Raw genomic sequence first — 25,312 nt, forward strand, 5'->3', positions numbered from 1 at the left:
GTATCCCGTCTGTGTGTGTGTGTGTGTGTGTGTGTGTGTGTGTGTCTGTGTGTGTGTGTGAGGGAAGGCAATCTATATTCTATGCAGGAATGTCTGCCACTAACAATGAAAACTACTATAGAAAGGCAATTACAAAATGTAGATACAATGAATGGCCATTGCTGAACAAACTTATAAACTTTACTCCCAATGAGGTTTGATTTCATGACCACCTGAAGGAATACACATTTAAACTTGTAATAGGATTGGGTGATTTCTACCGAATTGGCTTATAACAATGTCCAAACAGACAACGATATCATTGTTCTACTGACTCTGTCTTTCCTTACTTTTCCTCCCTATAGCCTACTTCATTAAGTAAGCAAGCAATAAATAAACAATAAGTTAATACGTTTTCTATGTTCTAGCACAGACACTGAAATGATGATTTTTTAAAAATCTTTTTGTAATTCCAGTGTTCCACTTGGTGTTGTTTGGCATGTAGATTTGATCGATACTAAATAAGTGTGTCTTTATGTATGTGTGTGTGTGTGTTGCAGGATGCGCCCCATTGTTGGTGTGGACTAGGGGTGTTAGAGGGCATCTTATAAATAACAATGTTATGATGGTAGAGGGTTCAGTGGTCGATAACTGTCAGCCATCAGCGATGGTGCAACACTAACTCATAATAAATAACACCATAAACTTTCACCGTTGCTTATTTAATAATTAATATTTAATGTTATCAAAAAAACACTTTGAGGCATTTTTAGATAAAATTTTGAAGTCAAGTTTACATGGGCTTTAAAGAGTGACTCACCGCCCCTTTTAAATAGTTTTTGTAATGTTGTACAGGTGCACTCCAGCACATCATGACGTCACCATATTGGGTGTGATAACCAGTGATCAATTGATACAGAGGTGGTTAGAGCCGTGATGGCCTTGAAACTTTCAACCACACAAGGTTTTTTTTTAGCTTGATGTAAAATTATTCTTCAAAAATTATGTCTCAAGTATCACACTTTTTTTCCCCCTGTAGTTCCAGTGATAGCAGTGATCAGCCTAATGTGAAATGAGGATAGCTGAGAGGGGCTCTTGACATGGACTCATTGTGTCTGTTTTAATTTATGTCCTCATGAATAGAATATACAGTAGGAGTAGAGCAAATAAAATGTAACAATAGTCCCAGGCCACTCATAACAACAATAACTAAAGATAATAAGACTTCATAATAAGGCACATGTGGCCTGAGGTACTCTTATATGCCAACTTGGACAAGGTAGAAGGTTAGATAGGTTCACTTAAAACTGCATTGGACAAGCTTTAACAATTTTCCTCAAATCTGTAACAAATAGCTCGATTTAAATGGGAAAAAACACCTCATTCATCATTCACTCACAAGTGTATAATTTAGATTATTCAGTGTCAAAAAGGCAGCGTTGTAACATCTGATAGGAATACAAAACACTGACTCATTTTCAATGTATCAAACTACCTTGAAAACAATGGAGACTACTGGTCTCAGTAGGTGAGATGACCTCAGCCTGTCACTCCCTGACAGCGAAAGATAAAAGTCACTGACCCCAGCTCCAGCCCCCTCCTCACCTGTTTATTCATGAAGACATAGATGACTGGGTTGATGACCGTGCTCGTCTTGGCCAGGACTGAGGGGATGATGCTTGCCTCGGGCGTGACCAGCCCCGGTGGCCCGAAGGTAGCCACCAGAGCCATGATGCCATATGGCAGCCAGCACAATAAGTAGCAGATCACCATAACCACTACCATGAATAACACGCGCTGTTCTCGTTTCCTGCTCATCGATGGATTGATCCCACTCACCTGGAGATAGCAAGGGAGAAAGAGGAGGAGGAGGGGATGATTAGAAATACGTTTTTAATGAGCTAGCAGTATCTTGTGATGACGAGTGTTGGTTTTTGAGTTTTGAGAGAGCTGTTAGAAAAGGAGGAGTGGAGTCGAGGAAATAAAATTAATACAGGTCAGATGGTTTGAAGTGAAAGATTGAAGTATAGGGAGAGGTTGAGACGGAGCAGGAAACACATACAGGTTAAATAAACTCATCTCACCATCCTCAGTGAGGAGTGAGACAGAGGTAGCGGAAGAAGAAAGTGACGCATAGTACAGACAGAGAGTGCTTTGTTACCACTGATCATTTAATTACCTGGAAGTTTTGACCTCATAAAAACAGTCATTGCTTACATCAACACATGGACAAACACAGCATCTCATAAATTAAATGGTATTTCTGCTTGATTACATCTTGGGTTTTATTTATTTATTTATTTAAGTTTGGTGGTTTTTTTGGCCAACGTTCCTGTAATAATAACATCTCTCTCACCAAGTTAATTACTGAGACCTGGAAAAACTGCAGCAACGCTAAAAAGGAGTCCGCTGGAGCAGGAACACAAGTAGTCAGACAATTACACAGGTCAAAATGCTAAATTGTGTAGTGATGACCCAGAATTCTCATTATAAACATCCATCACTGTTGGCACACCAACTACTGTATGTGGTTCAACTTTGGCCTGCTGTAGTAGTTTTAATTAGCCATGCTATTGGCATTAGTCCAACACATTTAATACAGAAGTATCTCAACAATTATTAGATGGACTGCCACATTGTGTACAGGTATTCTTCTGACTATTTAGTGGCACCATTTGTGTTTTTTAGTGAAATGTCAATGTTTGGGATACCTTTGCTTTTTATCTAGCACCTTGAAACATATAAATAGTGGCAGATGAATGGATAATGCATAATATCATGCTCTGACCATTTTAGACATTAACATGGATGGTGTGTGTGTGTTTAGTCATTTAACACACACTCACCTTCACATGGACACACATGGACACACTTGGACACTGACGAACACTCTTGCTCTCCACAAACTTGAGCCGTGTCTATTTATATCTTTGCCTTGTAGCCATGTTGGCTGCTGTCGCTCATTTTCATTGCCATGGAGACACGCTGACAGGTAACCACTTTTTAAAAAAAGCTCATGCAGTGGAAGGTGTTGTTTTTTTGTCTGGGCGAGATAGTGGTGGTCTGAGAAACACTTAATGAAAGTTCATATGCGACACACAAACACACACCCAAAGCAGGAAAACAAACTTCATAGGTCATTGCTTAGTCATCATCACCTGCCTGACAGCTAATCATGAAGAAAACTGTTCCTTAAACAAACCTCCAAAATTGTACACATAAATTTACTCGTATATGTCATGCTACACACATTATGTACATATGTTGGCATGCTGGTCTATAAAATATGATAAAATATGAGACATTATGTTTATCTCCTCTCCTGCATTATTCAGTTCACATCACACTGACCATGGTATAAACGTATGCATTCCTGTGGACTAACATGCTGTCACTCATACTGTGACTTTTTCATGAATATACACGTTAATAGAGCACTCAGCTTTCAGCAGACAGGCAGAGTGTTTATATTACTGTCACAATATGACACAGAGAAAATAAATGCTTTTCCATTGTGGCAGACTAATCAAGCCATGCCAGTGATTGACAGCCTCTTTACATTCAGCTCATTTACCCCCAAGAAGCTCCCTCAACTCTGCAAATGGGGGATTTGGTGTGCTCATACAAAACATGTTTAGACATTGTTATTTACTCTGGAGTGCTTAGTTTAGCTGCTTTCAAGCAAACTGTGTTATTGAGTTTATAAAAGCTACCATTTTTGTAATGTTTTAAAACAATATAGGTAGAAGCACCTGAATGCTGGTGTCTTACAAGAATTTTGCTGGCTAAAGCTATTGGTAGGTGATTTTATTGCCTTTCGCTAGCTAGCTTGTTAAGCTAACATTAACTCCATGAGTTGTTTGAAAAAGCTGTCTCCAGCTTATTTTTTAATGTTTCAAGCTGAATATACAAGTAATGGTGAAATACAGTGTGTGATAAGGAAAGCTATAAGGTTAGACTGTAAGCTTGTTCTAACGTAGCCTAGTTTAGCTCCTTAGCTTTCTTGGACTATCAAGACAGAGGTTTGGTGGTTACTTTAGTTTATTCATACTTTCAAATGGTATGTTTATTTTAAGTGTTACAAATTTGAACTGTTTAAAATTAGGACTAACCACTGTGTTTAGCAAATGTTATTCTATCTACATGTATCATAATAAGTTTGGCGGAGTTTAAACTTCTAAAGTCTGATATTGTAGCATTCAGGTTTAGCGTCCACACGGTGGGAAAATATTTGGGACACTAAATTTGGAGACGTTATAGATAATAATTTATTTTTTTGTCAATTAGTCAGATATTTTGTTAATGGTTCTACTTTAGTTCATTATTATCTATAAAAGAGGAATGTATGACAGTTGTCAGCGATGCTATATGTCACCAGTCTGTAAAGAGCTGTGTCGCAGTTGTTGAGCTGAGTGTGTGTTGTACTTGCCGCTGTTATGGGAACACGGGTTGCTTTGAAAAAAACAAATTGAAAGTTGCTTAAAAAGAAGACAGAGTCTTTGTCTACTTAAGTGTGCAGCATAATGCTCCTTGGTTGGACGTGGTTAACATATACAGTCATTAGAGCAGACAAAAACACTATTTGAAAGACAAGTCCATTATGCTCTAGCCTCTGGGACTATAACTTTGTTTGTTTTGACTCCCTTGATCTGCCATCAAATCTCTCAAATCTTGGCAGGGAAAGAATAGGACAAGTAGTCCTTTAAACAAGATCTTCAGGACACAATTACATTTGTCTAGTATGTGCGAAAGAGGCCACTAAACTCAAAAAACTCAAACCTTAATACACATCTAACCTTTTACTCACCATAACAGCCAGTGTGTCTATAAACTGCCACACATCCTGCCAAGAGCTGGGTGACTGCTCAGTGCCATCTCTTTATAGCTCTCCCGACACAGTGGTTAAGCTCTCTTTTTTACTGCCTTCTCATGTTAAGTTGAAAGTTTTTAGAATTCATCCTTCTCAAAAAAAAAAGGTTATCCATCATTTTGGCTCAGAAAAAAGTTTCATTTTTTAGTTTGGCTCTGCTCCCGCCCTGTAGACTTCATCACATTGTCAGCTTTAGAGAAAAGGTGGCCGATATTAGTTTCAATCCTGGCTCTGATTAAATAAATGAAGTGGCAGGGATCACAGACAAATTGAGGAAATGGAGAGTAAGTGTTGAATGATTGCAATCAAAGGCTTGGTGGCTGCTAAAAGGAACTAGCTTTTTAATTGACTTCACTTACAGAGAATCCGTTTCATATGCTAAACAGCAAATCCCCAACGTCGTGCAATTAATATTTATGGTGTTGCGTCCGCGTGACGGCACAAATCTGTTGCAGCCTTTTGTCAAAATGTTGAAGACTACAAGCTCGGTAATGAGCATCAAAATAAACAATAGCTTTTTGATGATGGACAACATGATGTTGCAGTGAGCAGGCAGTGAACTAACTGTTAACAACCAACCCTTTCTTTTTTTAGCTCACCATCTTGACAGTTTGAAATAGAGTTGTAGATTATGGGCAGTGGTCCAATGTAGTTTTGAGACCCACAGAGCGTGGATAGTCATGTGGGATAGAATTCGTCAAGAATTGTTTGACGGGATAAGTTTGTAAAGAGAGAATATCTTCACATCCTTCACTGACTTAATTAAATATCCCATGGCTAATTTTCCTCAGCAGCGACAGAAGGAGCATTGTCTCCTCTTGAGTCCCCAGCAGGCTGTCAGTTATTCAGACAGATCATCTGTTCAAGGTGTCCCATCTTGTAAATAGTATAAAGTTCAGAGTGTTGGTATGTGAAATATCTTCATGCTTTCATAGTGTGTTCTTCTACTATCACTTTCTGTTCATATTTGTAGTTTTCTGGTCCTGTCAGCACACACAAGTACATGTCAAAAACTGTAAATTAATGTTTGTTTTGTGTGACTGTTTTCACCATAAAAACTATGTTTGTTCCAATACTTAAAACATCACATTTCCTGACAGATTATCTCTTGTGTTTGTGTGTAGAATGAAGTGTTCAATATGAGTAGTGTGATGTTTGTGTTGCAATACCGCCAACTCTCAATGTACAGTCAATTTTTACCTTAGCCAACTAGTTTAAGATGTTTTCTGACATGTTTTGTTTGCTTCAAACAAACTCTGACATATATTCCCATTTAGTTTGGTTTGTTTGGGCGAGTATAATGTCTGTCAGTCGAACTCTGATTCATTCTTAAGGACTCTGATGAGGATTGCTTGTGGTGTGAAAACAAAGTGGAACAACCACTGAATATCATTTTGTGATAGTAGATATCTGTATAAGCGATGAACAATATGGCCAATATTTATGTATGATTATTTGGTAACCATGGTTACACATGTGCGCAGACTCAGAGAGGTGTGTTGAGCTTGTGTCCCTCTCCAACCACACATTAATTATCCTCATGTAATATTTTCTAATCATTGCCTCTTTTGTTTTGTCCTATTAGGATTCTCTACATCACTATTAGGCTTATGAATAATGGACACTAACAGCCTATCTGTCTGTCACACACACAAACATGCAAATGACTACATATGCATGCACATTTATTAAGGCAGGACCGACACAACACTTTACATGCACTATGTATGTTTTAATGCTGTTTTACTGCTACTTCTACTGTTATTTTATTACCTTTGCTGCTGCAATGTCGCAAAGCAGAAACCCAAGAAAGTAGCTCTCATATATATGATGAGATGTAACAATAAAAGGATCTTGACTCTTATGATGTTCAAAGTCCAGCTGCAGTCTGAACTAATAAGGCTCATAGTCAATTTTGTCTTCTGTTAATTCTTTTTGGCATCAGAGAATAATGAATATACATGTAAGGTGTTGTAAAGTGCAGCATGTCCTGTCATTTTTCAGAAATTGATTCTCCATGTGGGTGCATGAAGTGTTGATGATACAGGGTGACATCTCCAAAATTATCCAGGCAATGACTCATCTGTCAGTGTATATAACTTTACGTTTAAAGCTTGGTTACTTTGTAGGCGGACCAGAAATTAAACTTAAAGGCAACAATATGTAATTTCTTTCATTGGTCCGGATCAAATGAACTGAGCCACTGTACAGGGATAACAGTGCCTTTAGATGACTAAACCAAACTATAAACATACAGGTTGCAGATCAGATCATTTTTATAATTATTTTTGCAGTGATAATATGAGTTTTGGGAGGCGTGGTGATTAACAATATTGTCTGAATGATAGAGGCACTGAATCAGAAAACACCTACATTGGTAATTTTGCCAGCCAATGTCAATCAGTGGTTTGGTTGAAGGACCTGGAGTCTGTGTGTGTGTGTGTGTGTGTGTGTGTGTGTGTGTGTGTGTGTGTGTCACACTCAACATATATAGAGCATTTGGCTGCAAAATTGACCTTGCTTGATGCCGTGGATCCACTACAGATGATTTATGTAAGCCAGTGCTACATGTATTAAACATTAGATGAGGTATCCAAACACAACGGCCCATTCTTACAAAATGAAAGGTGTAAAATTTCACTCCTCACTTGTGTTCTCTGCTGGCTCACATAATTGAAATGAACATAGCACCTTCTGTTGGTCTTAATGTTTCACATTGTGGTGATTTAAAGAGGCTTTTGAATCTATGCACTGCAGCAGTCTTCCAGCTGTTTCTCTTGTACTGACGCCCAGTGTGCCACGGAGGCACAATCAGGCCTATCCTTGTGTGATTATTTCTGACGCATTGTTGGTGTCCAGGGATAGTTTATTTTTGCTTGATTTTAAAATCAGAAAACACCTAAGTCAGTAGAAAATATTGCCATAGCAAATCCAGCAGGAAAACTGAGCTCACGCAAGTTGCTGTCATCTAAAAATGTACACCAACAAATGGATACAATGATGATTATTTTCACGGTTCAATATCGTTTGTACTGAATAACATATTTCTTTTTTTTTCAGCAGGAACATGATTGACACCCACCCACCAAAAAACAAAAATCTCTTAAATATTACAACTTGCTTATACCTGAAGTGTTAAGTATGTCATTGCAATTACAAGCCTAAATGCCTGTGTATTTATTTTTCCACTACACAGACATTTTGCAACTCCGGATGACACTGAAGTTGACATTAAGAACCTGCTTTCAGTATGCGTCGAGCCTGTTGCTCCTTTGTGGGAAAAGGTTTTCTGCTGTCACACTGAAATCTTCTGTAGAAATTTCCTATCTGAGAGCAAAGCCATCTATTCTAATCACAGCACGTCACATGTAAGAGGATGAATAATGGTATGTGAAGCGAGGGAGACAGATAAACTGGATTGTGTGTGAAGTCACTTTAGCAATATGACGGTTACATATTACTTTGGGCATTCAGCTGTTCATATTACTTCCTCCAAAGAGGATCTTACAGTGAATGTGTAAGTTCCTATAGAAGCTTTTAATGGTACGAGTATGAAGTAAGCACTCACTGGGCTACATGATGTGCTTTTTTGAAGAAATTAAAAAAAAAAAAAAAAAAAAGAAGTGATTCAAGCCTTCTGACTGACGTGAGAAGGCCATGCCACCAGTGGAGAGATGCACATAAGTGGAGTCAAAAGAAGTGATGACCAGGTTGCCTCATGGTGGGGAATGTTTTTGGCAGAATTTAGAGTGCTTGATGGGCTGAGAGCTTTGCCATAGCTGCATTATTATTACTTTTCTTCGAGGAGAGAAAATATTGAAGGACTTGCAAGAATTGAGAGAATCATGAATGAGTTTCAGTTTAAAAGAATACTTTAGGAGCCTGGTTGAGTTGGTGTTGCAGTGGTCAAGGCGGGGAATGATTAAAGTTTGAGCAAAGCACCGGTCAGAGTCCTGGGCGAGGAGAGATCTGATTTGATGGATTTTTGGAACCTACATACTCTGGTCATGGCTGCATTTTGGGCTTTGTATGACAGTCCCCTGTCTAGAATCGAGTCTGGTCTTCTGCAGGTTTCAGGCAGGAGTCGACACAGTCTTGTCAGTGATGATGAAAAGAACTAGTGGAGGGAAAACCACCCAACTTATGTATTTTTTAGTTTTCAAGGAGAATGGCTCACAGACCTTTGTTGGCATATTCTGTGTGCTATAAGTATTGACTCATTGGGTAAAGTTGAAATAGAAAAATGAAATGCTTTGCAGCCAGAAATTAAACCGTTGCTTTTGCTTCTTTCAGCAGTCTGCGAATGGCAAATATCTTCCTTAAAAAAAAGAAAAAGAAAAAAAAAGAAGGATTTTCATTTCTCGAGCTGAAGCGAAGGTCTGGAGAGGAATGTACTAAGGTGAACATTCATATTGGTTCTACATTGCCAGACAAATTTAATCAATAACAAAAAAGTAGCGAGAGGGAGCATGTTGACTCAATTTGGATTCTCTGCGTTCTGTTCTCTCCGCTGCCCTGTGGAGTCGGCCATAAAATTGGGTTTATTAGGACTGGGCATGAGGACAGGACACCGAAAACTGTTTTAATTGTGAAATACTGTCATCATTGTCTGCTCTAGATATAATAACATGACTACAATAACTGACACTAAGGCATTTTTCACTTCTTAATGACCCTGGCAGGGTTCCGTTTCATCTGTTTTTATACTCATTTAAACTTTCACTTAGAAACTTCAATCAAACATTAAACTTATCTCTACATTTTTACTTTGTTAGTTCAACTTCAACTGCTTTCATTTTTTGCTCTTGAACTGACTATCGAGCCTCTCTTAGCGCTCACAAGTCAACTGACGCTTTCATTGCTTTCATTTCTGACTTTTTAAACTGAACGTTAGGCTTCAGCTGACATTTCAAAACCTTTGAAGTCTCAGATCTTTAACTTCCAACTAAATTTTCATTGCTTACACCTCAGCTTTCAGTTCATGCACTTGAACGGGCGTACGTTGCTTTCAGGACGCCCATTTCAACTCACACTTCTAGTTCAAGCTAATCAATTGCACTTCAGCTAACATTTTAACACATTTCAGTGGTTGAACTTGAAGTGAACCTTCAGGTTTTTCAGCATTTCCAGTTCACACGACATGAACTTTTATAGTCACACTTCAACTTCATTTAGTTCCTACGCTTGATGTGAAATTTGTAATCTTTTTATCAGTTTTGTATTTTGACTGAAGCTAAAACCACAACTTTGACTGATTCAGTGATGTTTCAAACTTTCAGCTGCAAAACATCAGCAGTAGATGTACGTTTTCTTCAGAAATTCAGCTTTTTCTAGTTTTATATATGATGCTTGTGATGTCAATATTTACAGAATAATAAATCCTTGATGCAGTTTTCATGAGTATGAGATACATTAAAGAAACATCAAGATACCCTATAAAGTGATCTAAAGTAGTATTAGTTTAGTATATCTAAAAGTTGGTAAACAAAGTCCTGTATTACGTCAAATTAAACTCCAAATCTATTTCCATCACAATAACCTGTTATGGTTAAAAAATGAGATTTTCTGGAACACCAGATTATTCTTATTTGAAGGCATGTACTGAAGGGAAAACAACAGTTTCCGTCAAAGCATACAGCACATGAAGGGGAGGGAATGACGATAATAAGCAGTGTGTATATCAGGCCAGGCGTGCAATTGTTATCCTATGTTTGTAATGTCTTAAGCCTAATAACACACCCACAGGATCAGATCAGCTTAATCAAATAGTCTCCTCAGTTTAATATCGGAGAGTAGAGCTACAAGCAGTTATTTGAGGTTACACTCCAGCATTTTTGTCTTCCAGTCAAATACGAAGTCTCAGATCTGCCAAGAAGGATTTTGATATTGCTATTGTCGGTTTTTAATGATAAAGGCTATCATTTGATTAGTTACAAAAAACCCATATCTGATGTCTTACAAACAATGATAAGATAACCTATTAATACGTTACCTTTAAGTGTTTTGGTCTTGATTTAGTCTTTGGAGGAGGATCAGGGTGTGTTTGATACCAGGCCAGCAGGCATATGTGAGGTCACCTCCAGCATGTTCCAAACACATAAAACTGGTCTGCAGGTGGATGGAGGAAACTGACTGACAAGACTTTATTTCTTTTTATTTATGTGTTGTATCTACAAAAAAGATTTATTGCAGACAACACTAATAAATAGCACAAGGACCGTACACCTTGAGGCACTATTACTGCAGGCAGAAACTTGGTCCACTCACCTCTGTCTTAAACTTAAAGATTCATCTTTATTCAAATTAGTTTCTTGTATTATACTGTAGCTATGTCACATACCAGGAATTTCAAATGTGAAGGTATTTTATAACTTTTAACTTTGTTTGATACTCGATTGACATTCCATGATATAATCTTTATATGAAATCCCATCTTTCACATACCCTTTCACATAAGTTATTCCCAAGATGTATTTCAATCAGTTTACTCTGTTCCTCTGACAAAATAAATATAACATAGACATACTATCATAAGGGTGTAAACAACACATAATATCGTAAATGGACTGTACTTAATATAGGGATCCATTCTCCATCCCTTGTCCATGATCCAAGAGTGTGTGTCACTCTAACACTAAAAGATTTTACATGAATTATAATGTCAACATTTACTTGTTATTTTCACTGGAATTTGAATAAGTAAGATACAACAGAAATAGGTTGCATTTATTCAGAGTTCATAATGAGAAGAAACAACAGAAAAACCCCAAATTCTAAACTTTATATTACCACTGTAGATTAAATAAATCCACTGACCTGTAGTCCATATTGTTATTAACCAAAAGCCAATGGGACATGTTTTACCAGTTCTTGATGCACCTCTTCAGTAGTTTTATAAATGCATTTTTCCCCATTAAGTGTATCCAGTAATGTGGATGTGTAAAGAAAGCCAAAGTGTATATTTACATCCCGGAGAGTCTTTTTCTTATCTGAACACAAGCAGCATATTGCTGTTGTATCTCCATGGGACGATCCTGGAATATGTAGAAAGGTTTTCTGTGCCATTGTAATACTGTCTTGGCCTTTGCTTCTTTGAGGATATGTTGTCAATCACTCCAGTTCAGCATGTGTTTCGATGGGCCCCGTCATGGTCGCAGGGTTCGATGTTTCCGCTCTATTTCTGGTACCTTGTCTGACTCGTCTCTACCAAGGTCAGGAGAACCCATAAACACCTAGTTAATCCATCTGCTTCCTTCCAGGTAAGATCCTAGCTTTTAGCTGTGGTACTTTTGGATAGGTACCGGATTATTTTAGTGTCTTCGAAGTCCTCTCAACTGCCAATTCACTATACTATACTGTATTCTCCACTCAGAGCTTGAAAGTCTTTTTCAGACTCTTCATACTTTCATTCAAGGCATCGATGATTTTTTAAAATCAGCAAACTGCTTCAGAAGCTCCTGTGCCCACACTGGAGGATTCTCCACGGTCGTTCCTTCCTTCCGTTTGGCGTCTCTTTCTGTCCCGTTGTTTGTCTTGTCTTCCGAAAAAGCCTTTTTCTTTCATTCATTCATGCATTTATTGTTAACAATGCTTCTTGTCAAATTTCTCTGGTATACTTGATCAGGTAATTTATAAAATCAAAATAGTCAGGTCTGTGCTGTGAATGCTTAGACTTATATACACTCATAAATCAACACACAACTCTGACTGTGCTTCCATTTCAAAAACTCCACTGACGGGGGGGTGCTCAGTCATTACAAAGAATTTAATGATTAATGTTACACACTCTACAATACTCTCTTTGTGCTCTGTTATCAGCCATCCACTGTTTGAGTTTCATCCTCACAGTTCCATCTGTTCAAGTTCTGCTCTCTCTGGTTCCTTTCTTTAAAAAGGTCTCTTTATTTTCCTTCACCCCCCCCCCCCCCCCTCGTCTTATCAAGAGGATGTTTCATGCTGTTTCCACATCTGCCATTTCTCTCAGCTTCAGCCCTCGCACAAATGTAGCGGTTTTCACACACCGATATCTATAATTGTATCATGAAAAGCAGATTGAAGCAGAGCAGTAATGACATTCAACACAAAAAAATGCTCCCTGGCCTGCAGGTTACACACAGATAACAGGAAAATTCTTGTTCATAATGACTGGCAGTGACCCAGAATTATACCCCAATCACACCAGAAGACCCCCAACCCCTCCACGCCCACACACCCACAACCATATTAGCTCACTCTAAGTGTTCTTAATTAATCCACATAATCAGTTAATTTGGAGTCTTCAGGCAGGATAACTGGATTACACGGATGAAGCGTGCTGCTGCCAGACTGGCTGCTAAAAATCACCTCAGTTTTGGGAGGCTGGAGGCTGCGTGTACCTCCTGTGCTCTAGCCCCAGCTGCTGCCTGCCCTCCTCCCAGCCTGCAGCAGCACCAGACACTGGCTATTAGACTGTGAGATTAGTGGTGGCGATGCAACTGAAAGCAAGCATGAGCCAGACATGGGCGTGAGAACAGAGAGCGGAAGGCAGATGGGGAGTGGAGAGAGAAAGGGAGAGTGAGATATAGCGACGAGAGCTTATTTGAGAGGTAAAAGATTACAAGTGGAAGGAATAGGATTGGTGCAGTAGAGAGAAACAAGAGAGGTGTGATAGGGGAGTTAATTTCCCAGAGGGGGAGAGATGGAGGCATATAGGGGAGGTGGTGCAAACAGGTAAATTTATAACTGATTTAATTATGACGGAGAGCAAATCAGCAGAGGCTAAAGTCCTGTTTTGATGAATTTGATAAGTTTCCCCTCTCCTGCTCTGTCTGTCCTCATTCTGGGCATTTGTTGTGGAAGTTTGCTCCATGTTCTTATCAGCAGGTGACACAAACACGTGTTCAAATTTAAAAGAGAAGTCTGTCATGAAAGTGCTCTTAGCCACATAACCTTCTCTAACTGTCTCACAGTTAGTGCGCAGACTCCTGAGAGAGAGAGACCTGAGCCAGATCATTTGAAGCAATTAGTATCTACTGCGCCATGAGGATTTTTTTCGGAGGAATGCACTGTCAACACTGGTGAAAACTCCTGGGAGATGTGAGCTGGAACGGCTTTGCAACACTACACCACCTCACCCAGGAAAGATTAGAAGCAATTTTCTCAGTGCCTGTACTGTAAATTCTGACTCGATACCTACTTCTGTCTTAACACTAAACTTTTTGCCGTTTTCAAGTGTGTAAGTCAGCTGTCTCTAACAGCCCAAACTTATCTTGTGACTACTGAATGTCAATCAATCAGTCGATCAATCAGGTTTAGATATCACGTTATCATACTGTATAAGGTACATTCACAATGAAAGGTAATCCTACCTGTTCCTTCAAGTTATAGATTAAAGAAAGTTTTCCGAATAAGAATAGTAATAAATATACGTGTAGGATTAGGCAGTGTAGTCTGAATGTCATTGTGATCAGTAGTTGGTCAGCACATAGATCCTGTTTATACCTGGTATTAACTTACATCTCGAGTAATCCGATCACACATGGACATTGCTAAATATAAGTGTAAACAACCACCAAGACGCATTGTGATCCGATCACTCAAACCACTTGCCGAGGTGGTCTGGGACACATTTGACCACATATCTTTTGTAGTGTAACTGTTAATGTGTCCGGATGTGTCCCTGGTAAAGACATAACATTAAAATAAGTCATCAATGCAGGACGAGGTGGTTATTTTGGTATACGGTTTAAAGAATTGAGAGTAGCACAGATGTGTGGTTGGAGTCATTTGAACAGTTGGAATAGCTTGTACATGAATATTAGTTTTTTAAATTTTTATTAGCTCTTAAGTCTGCACTAAAAACAAATCTGACACTTGTCTGACTGATGTAATAACTGTGAGCGTGGCTCTTTGACCTTCTAGCAGAAGTGACGAAGGCAGCAACAGAATCTGGACACAAGTGGTCAGCGATGTGAACAGCAAAGTGTCTCGGCTGTCCGCTTGTGATCTGAGATGCATGTAAATGCCAGGTGTAAACAAGGTCATAGTCCTGCTGCTTTCTTGGTGTTCACAAGCTTAAGGACCTCCAGATGACATTCTCTGAAAGGGTGATAGGTGTGAAAGGTGCACCCACCCTTCCTTTAACCTCTGCTTCAGCTGTTTCAGACTAAAGTTATGTGGCAAGGAACAAAATAGGAGATATATGTCAGTAACTTTATTTAATGAGGAGGAAACATATGAACTTCTAATGCCACAGCTCTTGACTCACATGCCTCACATAACTGACACATAGTTTTTTTACTTGATCATTTATTAAACACGAGCATATCGTGTGTCGCTGTCAAAACACCCCGGCTTCTGTTGGAAAGCTTGGGGATTTACAAGACCTACAGTACAGACACTGTAAATGTAATTAAAGTGACATATTTTGTTTCAGGCATTGCCGTAATCAGAAGCTTAAAAGTTCAACCTTGTTGGTGTTCATTTGGAAAATTCCGCATATGATTTTTTTCCTCCCGTTGGCGTGGCTTTGACAGCAGAAACAGCAGCGTGATATCAAAGTGAAGTCAAATCCTGGCACTAGAACATGAGCACTTCAGAAAGCTACGTCCTCACCAATCTGATAACACTTTTCGCCCTTCCATCATGTTTCTCACACTTCTCCACCCGCTTTTGCCACAGGGAGGGAGGGAAAGTCACCGAGACGAGACGTTCATTTAATGCTGAGAGTCCCACGAAAACATGTCAGCGATTGTAAGAGTGACATATCTCCTCTGAAAATGACTTCCTTAAAGTGGATGAGAGAGCGTCTCTTGAAGCCAATCAGCTGTACACAGCTCCGGTTGTATGCTGCTAGTACTTTAGGGCTTGCACACAAACACACACACACACACACACACACACACACACACACAGCATACAAATACTCAAGAACATCCATATATTCAAATATACACCTGGATAAACATAAGGCTCAACTCCAACACATCATTTTTACATTTTAAGGCACACCTGAGCACCCAGACAAGTAATCAGACAGCACACACACACACACACACACACACACACACACACACACACACACACAACACCCTGAAGAGAAAAAGACACAGGCGTAGCACTTTTGACTAGCTTGTTGTGCCTCAGCATTCCAGCTCCTGAGTCGGCCCGGCTGTTCTGCCAGCGCAGTTGTTGGCTGCTAAACATGATTGATCGCAGGATTTGTGTCTGCTGCATTAGTTCTGTACACCGCCCGCCTCCTGTGGCCTGCCAAACACTACGCTTGCCTGTCGCCTATCAAAGGGCCTCTCTCAGCAAGAATCCTCAACGCTCCACTGAGTTGCTTTACAAACACTCACTGTCCTCCTCCTCCCTGCCTCTCCCTGCCTCGCCGTCATGTCGAGGTGTCTGCAAGGTCGCACAGAAAAAAAGGGGCATGATTGTAACTTTTATTGAATGAAGGAAAGTCAAGTAAATGTGTAGAAAGGCAAGGAATAAACATCACTAGCTGCTTTCCACAGACAAACAACTTGTAAGGGGAAAGAATCAGGAACCGCATTGAAGGTCTGCTGGGGTAATTCAGGGGCGAATGCAGTGAATTGAAAGTTGGTGTGAAGAAATGTGTGTGTGTGTGTGTGTACGCTCAGATAGAGTGTCAGGACATTCATTTTCGTTTGGAATAACAACACTCCGAGGACCTAAGGGAGAGGGGAGCACTGTAGAAGCGGTGTGGAATTGACTTGTTGAATTGTAGACCTAATGGCTTTTTTGTTTCACTTTTTCATGGTTAGATTGCTTTTGGTAACGTCTGGAGATCCTGTCTCTTGTCCTCCTGGAACTCTAAAGAGACACTAGATTGAGAGGAGGAAAAAAGAAACGTCTTGGAACTGATGTTCTCATCTGATGTCAAAAGTACAAAATCATTCATGTCTGTTGGTAGCAAGCAAGCTGGCAAATGGGAGTTAATAGCTGAATTTACGCATGCCTGCTTTTATTATAGGTTATTATAGTTCATGAAAACTAAGATGAAAACTAAAACTACCAGTGAAAAAATAATTTAGTTAAGTGAAATAAAAATAATAGTTAAAAAAAAGAAAAAACTAAATCAAAAGTACAATGAACAATGGAAAATAGTACTATAACTGAACTGAATTGAAGATAAAATGAGCTTCGTTTTCATTGTTGTTTCGTTTTCTCCCTCCATTTTTACTGTGTCCTGTTCAGTTTCACTTCTTGAGATAACAGACTTGTTCCAGTAGGTGGCAGCATAGCAGAAGCCGGCTGCTGATTAAAGCACAAGAAGAAGATGCTTGACATGCAATTTACGATTTTCTAGAAATGGCTCCAAGTTCCAGGCAGATACCTGAAGACCTAAAAAACTGAGACTAAAACTAAATAAAAACTAGTCAATTCCTCAAAATAAAAAAGAATTAAAACAACTTAATCACTTATTAAACTAACTAAAACTAAACTGAAATAAAAAAGCTAACTAAGTTTCTAAAACTAAGTTAAATAAAAAAACAATGAAAATTTCAAAACCACTACCTACTAGGGTAGGTTGGTGAGCAAATGCCTGATATATTCATCCAGTCGCCAAAGCTTCCTACCTACCTAGCTGAAAAGAAGAACCCCAGAAGAACATCAAATATAAGGTTGAAATCTATGTGGGAACTTTCACTTCACTGAACATAATGGAGCCATTGGAGGCTTTTATTTATGTGACAGGCTATGTTGAAAGAGGGAGCGTTTTATTCCAACTCATTTGATGGGATTGTCTGTTGCTGGCTGGCTTTATTCTACTTACTGACACAACAAGTGACTCAGACACATGAACTCGCACAAAGAAAAAGAAAATCTTCACACTTTCGCCGTTAGAAGTCAGAGATTACTTTTAAGGGCACAAGACGCTTGTCTGAGCCTTGTCACTAATTTTTACTTATAAGTATGTTTTTGTGTGCTGGATCCATGACTTGCACCACAATTAACACCTGTCCTCAATAAACCTACAGCTGAAGAGTGAGTACTTTCATGTGGTGTTCATCACTTCATCTCTAACGACTCCCCAGAGATCACCTATATCTCTACATCATGTAAACACACAGTGTGTGTGGAACCAAAAGTTTCACTGCTGAATCAACTTTAGTGCCTTTAATTGTGCTGAGCCTCCATCCATGCACCTTATGCTGACATTTATGTGACTATAATAGTGTGAAATGTGTCTGCCTATGTTAAATTTCTGAAAAGCTCAAGCCTTTTCTGGCACTACAGAGGGGTTTCTTTATAATTTGGTGCATCTATATTCACACTCGTACAGTATATAGAGAAGTTTGGTGGTATGTTGCTTACAGAGAAGACTTAATGATCTCAGTGAGTTTTCAAGGAGCCCAGTTTACTGGTCACACCCCTTAGCACCAAATTAATTAAGCATTTGACAGCAAACCAAAATAGCAGAAGAGTATTTTTATAATTAGGATTCTATTTAAACATGCAAAATATACATCATGCTGCTAAACACAGCATGATGTTAAAAGGACACACCAGCAAGTTAGCATTTGCACTATTGTGTTAGCGGACTCTCAAGAGACAGATTAAAAAAAAGAAAGCAACAGAGGCTGTAAAGAAAGCAACAGAGGCTGTAATATCCTGCAATTCCCATGATGCAACTCAACAGTGCAGTGTCTTTTATTAGACACTGATAATATTATTGGGGTTAATTTCTTAGACTATAGAAAGCTGCCGTCAGAGCCACAGAGGACATTATACAACATATACTGTATATCATATACATAAGTAGTAAACTGAGCTTCATGTCTAAAATCAGTGGATTTCCCCTTTAACAAAACTGCACATCTGCAACTTTTACATATGTCCATGTACCATATGCTGAAAAAGGTCACACATGCATATACAAGCACTTGCACAGTCACTGGGAAAGACTGTTCATTATGTCCTTGTGTTTCATCAGTAAGCGGCAGGGGGCTACCAGCCCATCGCTCAACATGTCCTGAAACTGCTTGAAACAGCAGCACACACAAAGTCACACACACCTTACCAGTTGGATTTTTCTCTGTTTGCTTTTAAACGCATTAGGTAAGTAAGTATTTAAGTATGAATATTATTGATTGTCCCAGTATGACTCTGGTTTAATACATCAGGGGGGACATTAAATACCAACAGCAAATTCATTATCTACATGAATATTTAATCAGAAATAGTGAGGAAAAGCAATTAGATGGATTTACATTTTCCCCAATGTCTCTGTCACAAGATGTTCAAAGTTTGGTAGTTTTCAAAAGTTAGTGTATGCCTCTTTGAATCCAAATGCAATGCAAATATCAATTCTTACACTAGGAGTCCTAATAAGTTGAAGCTAAAAGTTACCTACTGTAGCTGGGACTCCTCTGAAGACGGATTCACAAAGCTGCCCGACCACAAGTTGAACTGAGAGAACTTTGAATCTAAGAGAAGGGGCAGAGTCAACCCTGCTGCTGTGACTGACATTATGTTGGATGAATGACTGAACTTCAAGAGATTAGTGGAAAGGTGACCCTGCTGTGTCAGCAAATGTAATATTCATCCAAAAAAAGGCTGTTAGCAGCACATTATCAAAGCTCTAAAATGTCAAAATCCACAGTATATACAGGCTTTACAGAACATTAATTGTACAAAAAAACCATTATACTTCACTGATTGTTAATTATCTATCAATCATTTACTCACACATATATATATTCTAGTCATTTAAACAAGACATAAAGTTTGATGAAAGAGAGAAGCAGCCACTAGAAATCGAAAGAGAGCCATCATGATGCAGGTCAGTGCGTCACAATCTCTCTGTGAGGCTGGAGGCGGTTTAATGTCAGAGTCTCCCTCCTGTCACATGTGGGATATTTCTCCTGCGCAGCATTCAAATGTGAAATTTAAAAGGTAACCAGCCGCACTAAATCTCGAGGATGTAATCCAAATCTCCTATGACCAAGGAAGTTTAGAGATTTGGATACATTACTGATGAAACGAACTACAAAAGCAAAGTTATAGATCTTTGGTTTACAAGCTTTGTGTTTTCCAAATAAGAAATGAGTAATTAGTCGAGAACAGGAATCTTCAGCTAGCTAAGCTTATATTTCCACAAGCTACAACAGCAGTTATTAAGAGGGAGAGGAGATGAGAGAACACACGAAAATAGGTCAAAAAGAATGCAATCAAAGGGATAATATATCTGTGTGGCCGCTGCCCCATTTCCAATACAGAATTCTCAAGAGGTATGTTAGATTTATATCCTTAGGAGAAACACAGATGGGGTGTAGCTGGGGCACGCACACATCATAACAGAAGATAGTCATCCTCAATAAACCTGTGGCCTGTAAAATATGGCAAAGAACGAGTGCTAAAATTTCTGGGAACGCGTCATGTTCATCACCGCTTTTGCTGAATGAATGGCTGCAGAGGGCTGGCGTGGGAAGACGGGCGGCTGCCTCACATTCAAATGCTTCAATTAGGCCATGTTTTAGTGGGTCAGGACAGGCGGAGGAACCCAGCATGTGCGCAAAGGTAGACAAAAAATGGCCACCAGATTTTTTTTTAAACACATACACAAAGTTAGAAAACAGCCAAATTCCAAGATTTAGTCAAATTAAACTTTTGGCCACTGCATGTAAATGTCTGTACCGCTGAGGGTATGGCCAAACACAGTTCCCTACACTGGACTGGACTGGACTGTGTGTTTTCTGTTTTTCAACTAACTAACTATTAGCTAGTTTTGGGAGCTGCACATATAAATGACATCATGTTTTGATTTAATCAGATCACATCACGTCGGTTTCGGGCGTAGTCATAATAATGAAGCCTTGAGATGTGTCCCATATTGAGCCATTTTGATACACACCATCCTTCACTGACTCTAAATGCACAATCACCTGCTAACATTTTACCAACTAAGTTTTGTTGGTAACACAAGTGCAGATTAAATTATGCAGAGCCCTTGTATATCCTATTTAGACCACAAATATATGACACCAAATCTCTGTCAACTAGCTTTGCTACACAGAATTCTGTATGAAAAACAAAATCAGTGTAATTGATGCTGCGTATCGCAACAGGGCGAGTCAATATTTTCGTGGTGACTTTGATGGTCTTCAGTCTGATTTTCTCTTCGGGACACCAACATGAAAGCTTTAGTAAGTGAAAAATTGGGGTTGATATTTTTAGATCTTTCTGTCCCAGTTTGCTTTTTGAGGCAAATCCAGTGGGAACTACAGGATGTACATTTACTGTATATGGCATTTTGATGACATCCGTCAAAAGTTAATGCCTCGGAACGGAGGGCTTTGGCTCAAGCGTCAATAATTAATGTGGTAATGATGAATAATTAAATAAATTTGCCCATGTGGTGGATGTGGTTTGAGTTACTGGGTCAATAATACACATAGGAAAGCCTTTGTTTTAGTAGAAATAATGTGAACATTTGAGATTTGTGGGTCAATAAACTGATTCGCTCTCTGTTAAAACTTTAATGGGAAAGTTTTGTGGGAATACACAGTGATACAATGTACTTCTATCCCAGCTCATGTAAGACCGGTAAAGTTTGTTGAAATGTAGATGAAAATCAACACTAATGAGTTTAATAATACAGTATTATCAGATATTACCAGTATGATTGATAACTAGAGTAGAAGGTCAATTTAAACTAATAAGGGACATTGTCATGGGAGTTAAAAGGCTTATGATATATTACTTCTATTCTTAATACCACCCACCTCAAATACAATCTCTGTCACTATCCATCTCTTCTATTATACATTATTATTTTCGGCAGCCATAAAAAATAAAGAACATGAGCTCTTTCAAATCCATTATAATCCATTTTAATAACTGGAGTAAAAATAAATTGCTCTAGGGTTGCCATCAAATGCGTACATCTCAATTATGAATTAAATGATAGTGTCACCTTTATAAAAAAGGGGGTCTTGCAACTGGCGTCTCATGGTATCCCTGCTTTTAAATGCTTTCTCACAAAAAGGCAGCTCATGGTGTTAGTCTTAATTACTAGAACACGCTGTCCTTTGCAGTTTGCCACGCTGTGTAAAAATAAAGTGTAATTACAGTGTTGTTTACACATAGACCCCAAATTTCATATGCGGCATGCAATTTTGTGTACAGATGGTTTATTTAGACACTGAATTTGAACACTGGCTATATGTTTGGACATTAAACAATAATTTAAAATACATTTAGATTAAATTCATCCGTAGAAAAGTGACACAACTGTGCAAGAAGATTAGGTGTTTAATATGTGACCTAACTGTTTAGTTTAAACATGCTGTTATGTAGTTGGTGGACAGTTTCTTTGCATGTTGATGAGTTTCCTTTAAAATATGGGTATAAATGTGAAGAGGCAATTATGTTGTGGTTGTAATACATAGGTTACAGAAATGAGAAAAACCAATAGGCCCATACTTTTTATATCTTGAAGCTACAGCTAGTAGCAGTTAGCTTAGCTTAGTCCAAAGACTTTAAAAACAGCATTGCATCAAAATCCAATGTCCAATGATATAAAAATATGTTAAATCAGCTAAATATATAAAAAACTAGAAACTTGAGTATTTCTTGACCGTCTCTTGGCGTTTCCCCATTGCTAGTCTTTGTGCTAAGCTAAGCTAACCGTTACTAGTGGTAGCTTCATATTTACTGTAAGCCAAAAAAAATGTTCCCAGGATGGTGAAGTCATGAGGTTGGTTGGGTTGCTTAGGTTTAGGCATGAGCAGTGAGAATAGTTATGGTAAGAATATCAGGGCAAGTAAATTGAGTCATGACTTTGCCATCCTGGGGAAAAAATATAGCTGACTATACAGACATAAGAGGGCTATCTTCTCATTTAACTCTCGGTGAAGGGAGTTTATGTGTTTTCAGATATAGATGATGTAAAGATAGGATATCAGGAGGAGTCTAATTAAGTACATGCTCTCTTGAATTGACTCCTTTTTTTCAGTGGTCATGTTTGGAGGTAAAACACTGTTTGCTCTTTGATGGAAGATGCAGCGGTATTCATCGGTGCCTGTCTAGATTAGATAAAAGTCCTAGGTAGACCATTAATTTTTCATGTGCATTAGACATATTCTTATCTGGGACATTAATTTTACATGGCGGATGATTGAAACCAGCAAGTTAATTACATAATCTTCCTTTTAACAGTGAAACTGATTTAAGGGTCACATTTAGCCTCGCTGCTGAAATTAGTGGCTGTAAGGCAGGTTGTCTGGTCTAAGATTCAACACTATAGTGAGCTAAATGAAAATGTGCTTCATGTGGTACAGTACATACTCTATTTTTTAACCTAAAGATGTCATCTTCTCTACCAAAAGGAAAACTCAATATAGAGCTACAAAGCTGTCCCATTTATTAAAGATGTTGAATAATGATAATACAGTGGTCAGTTTTTGGACATGAAATGAAAATCCCTCTGGCAAAAAAAAGAGGGCAAACCATCTTTCATGGGCTTCCTAGGATAAAGATAGACACACTCTCTGGTGGCTTTTAGTCAGAGTATCTTGAACTCTTTGACCTCCGGAGCAGCTGTGGGCTGATTGAGGTTCCACTGTGAATCTGTTATTTTCTCTGAGGACATCACTGTCTCAGCGCTGCCGTCTCTCGCTGTGACACAGAACATCAATTAACGCCTGCTAAGGCATAGAGGATTGGTGGATTTTGTGCCATGCGGACAATGGCAACACTGGACAGCTTGAAACATACAGAGAAAACTGTGTAGCTGCTGATGAGCACATTATCAATTTTACAGCTCAAACTTGATTACACCTCCCACCCAACTGATTAAATCTTTCTCCCAGCACTCCTAATCGGTTTGGGGGGCTGGCTGCACTCTTGACCATCATTTGTAGGAAGTGTTTCTCACTAGGTTATCAATCAGCAGGGTTTAGTTAATGGCATACAACGTGGTCATCAGTGCAGGCTGGACGGTTACTCCATATGTCCACAGATTGGTACTGAGAGGTTGGCAGATGTCTGGGAGCCTCAAAAACACACTTAAGTGCAATGTGCTGCTACCTGTTCCTTAAGGCTAATTGGTCTTATGATGTCAAGTGTCAGAGTTTGGTATTTATGGTCTTGTTGGTTTGTAATATAGAATATGTGTGTCAGATCCATCATGGACAAAAGCTGAAGATTATGTGAATGAGCTTTAATGGCCACTGGATGCTAGATACACAGACATACACTATGAAACTGTATTTAAATCTTGAAAGTCTGTTCTAGCTGTATCCTGTATTACCAGAAAGTATGCTACATTAATTATACATTTTCTTTCTCAGTCACTGTTTGATTGAGAACAGCAATCACAGCAAGACGCTTTGCACTGGAACTGGCTTTTCTAAGTTGCCTCTAACTTTTTCTACCGTTATTGAAATGCAGAGTTATTTAGGCACCGAAATGAACACCTGAATGAAAATATCTGACACTGCACTTACTGCGACTACAGCAACATCTCAAGGATCAGGCGGATAATGAAGCCGTAACTCTGCAGTCTGCAGTCTGCAGTATAAAGTAGTGTGCATACTGTGAGGTGAATGTGTGTTAAAGAATGAATATACTGTATGACCTGTATGGTTCAAGTAAGTCTGCTTTTGTAATAGCATGTCTGTCAGGGAAAATAAGAAAGTGAGTTTACTTAAAGCTGCTACTAGCAATATTTTTAAGTTAACATGATGTGAGACTTCATGAATTGACTTTTTACAGTTCATCTCAGTTCTATGGAGCATTTATTTGTATTTCAGCTCTTTTTTTTTTGGTTTACTGGCCTGTAACTTTACTGTTTTGGTTCACTCTCACTGCTCTTGTCAGTGCAGTTTGCAGCAGCAGCAGGCAATAGATAAACCCACTGTGTGCTTCGTGCAAGACATCAAACAGCAGACAACTAATGTCAGTGACCAGCCAGTGAGAATAGTGGAGTATTTGCAAGCTTAATTCAGGTTTAATTGCATGAATTTGACTGTGAATTGATTAAAACAATCTAAAACCTAATCACACAATTTGCTGTGGTTAATCACGATTAATCAGAGAAAATTATCTTTTTCTTGTAATAATTGATTTTAAAATGTAAAATTATATAATGAATATAGAAAAAAGCACCAAGAAAGTTAATTCTAATTCTAGTTAAACTAATTGTTTCATAGCATCTCCTGTGAACTACAGATTTATAAAAGCCATTGACTGTCAGTTTGAAAGACATTTCTTATATGCATCAGCAGAAAAAGACAGAACTCAGGCCTTTAAAGTGCCAGTTAGGTCATTAAAATTTGATTTCAATTTGAATTAAGTAATTTCTTATTATTTCAGTAGATATTGTTCTTTATTTGTCTTTCAGTTAATAGTCTAATCTGGTTGACCTTTTGATGCATGTGTCCCAAATCCAATAACCTGTCAAATGTCACCTTAAAAAGCAATTTTCACATTTCATTTTAATTTCCTTTTTAA

At 38.6% G+C, this 25,312-nt stretch overlaps 1 protein-coding gene across 1 annotated transcript in view; it reads right to left on the reverse strand.

Annotated features, from left to right (window-relative positions):
* Window positions 1-25,312, reverse strand: part of tmtopsa (teleost multiple tissue opsin a) — a 56,480-nt gene that overhangs the window by 13,980 nt on the left and 17,188 nt on the right. The window contains exon 3 of the mRNA XM_053330665.1: window positions 1,585-1,818. Within this exon, the coding sequence (XP_053186640.1) occupies window positions 1,585-1,818 (234 nt within the window). The remainder of the gene's footprint in view (window positions 1-1,584; window positions 1,819-25,312) is intronic.

The sequence above is a fragment of the Scomber japonicus genome, chromosome 12 (genome assembly GCF_027409825.1).
Source record: "Scomber japonicus isolate fScoJap1 chromosome 12, fScoJap1.pri, whole genome shotgun sequence".
Classification (NCBI taxonomy): Eukaryota; Metazoa; Chordata; class Actinopteri; order Scombriformes; family Scombridae; genus Scomber; species Scomber japonicus.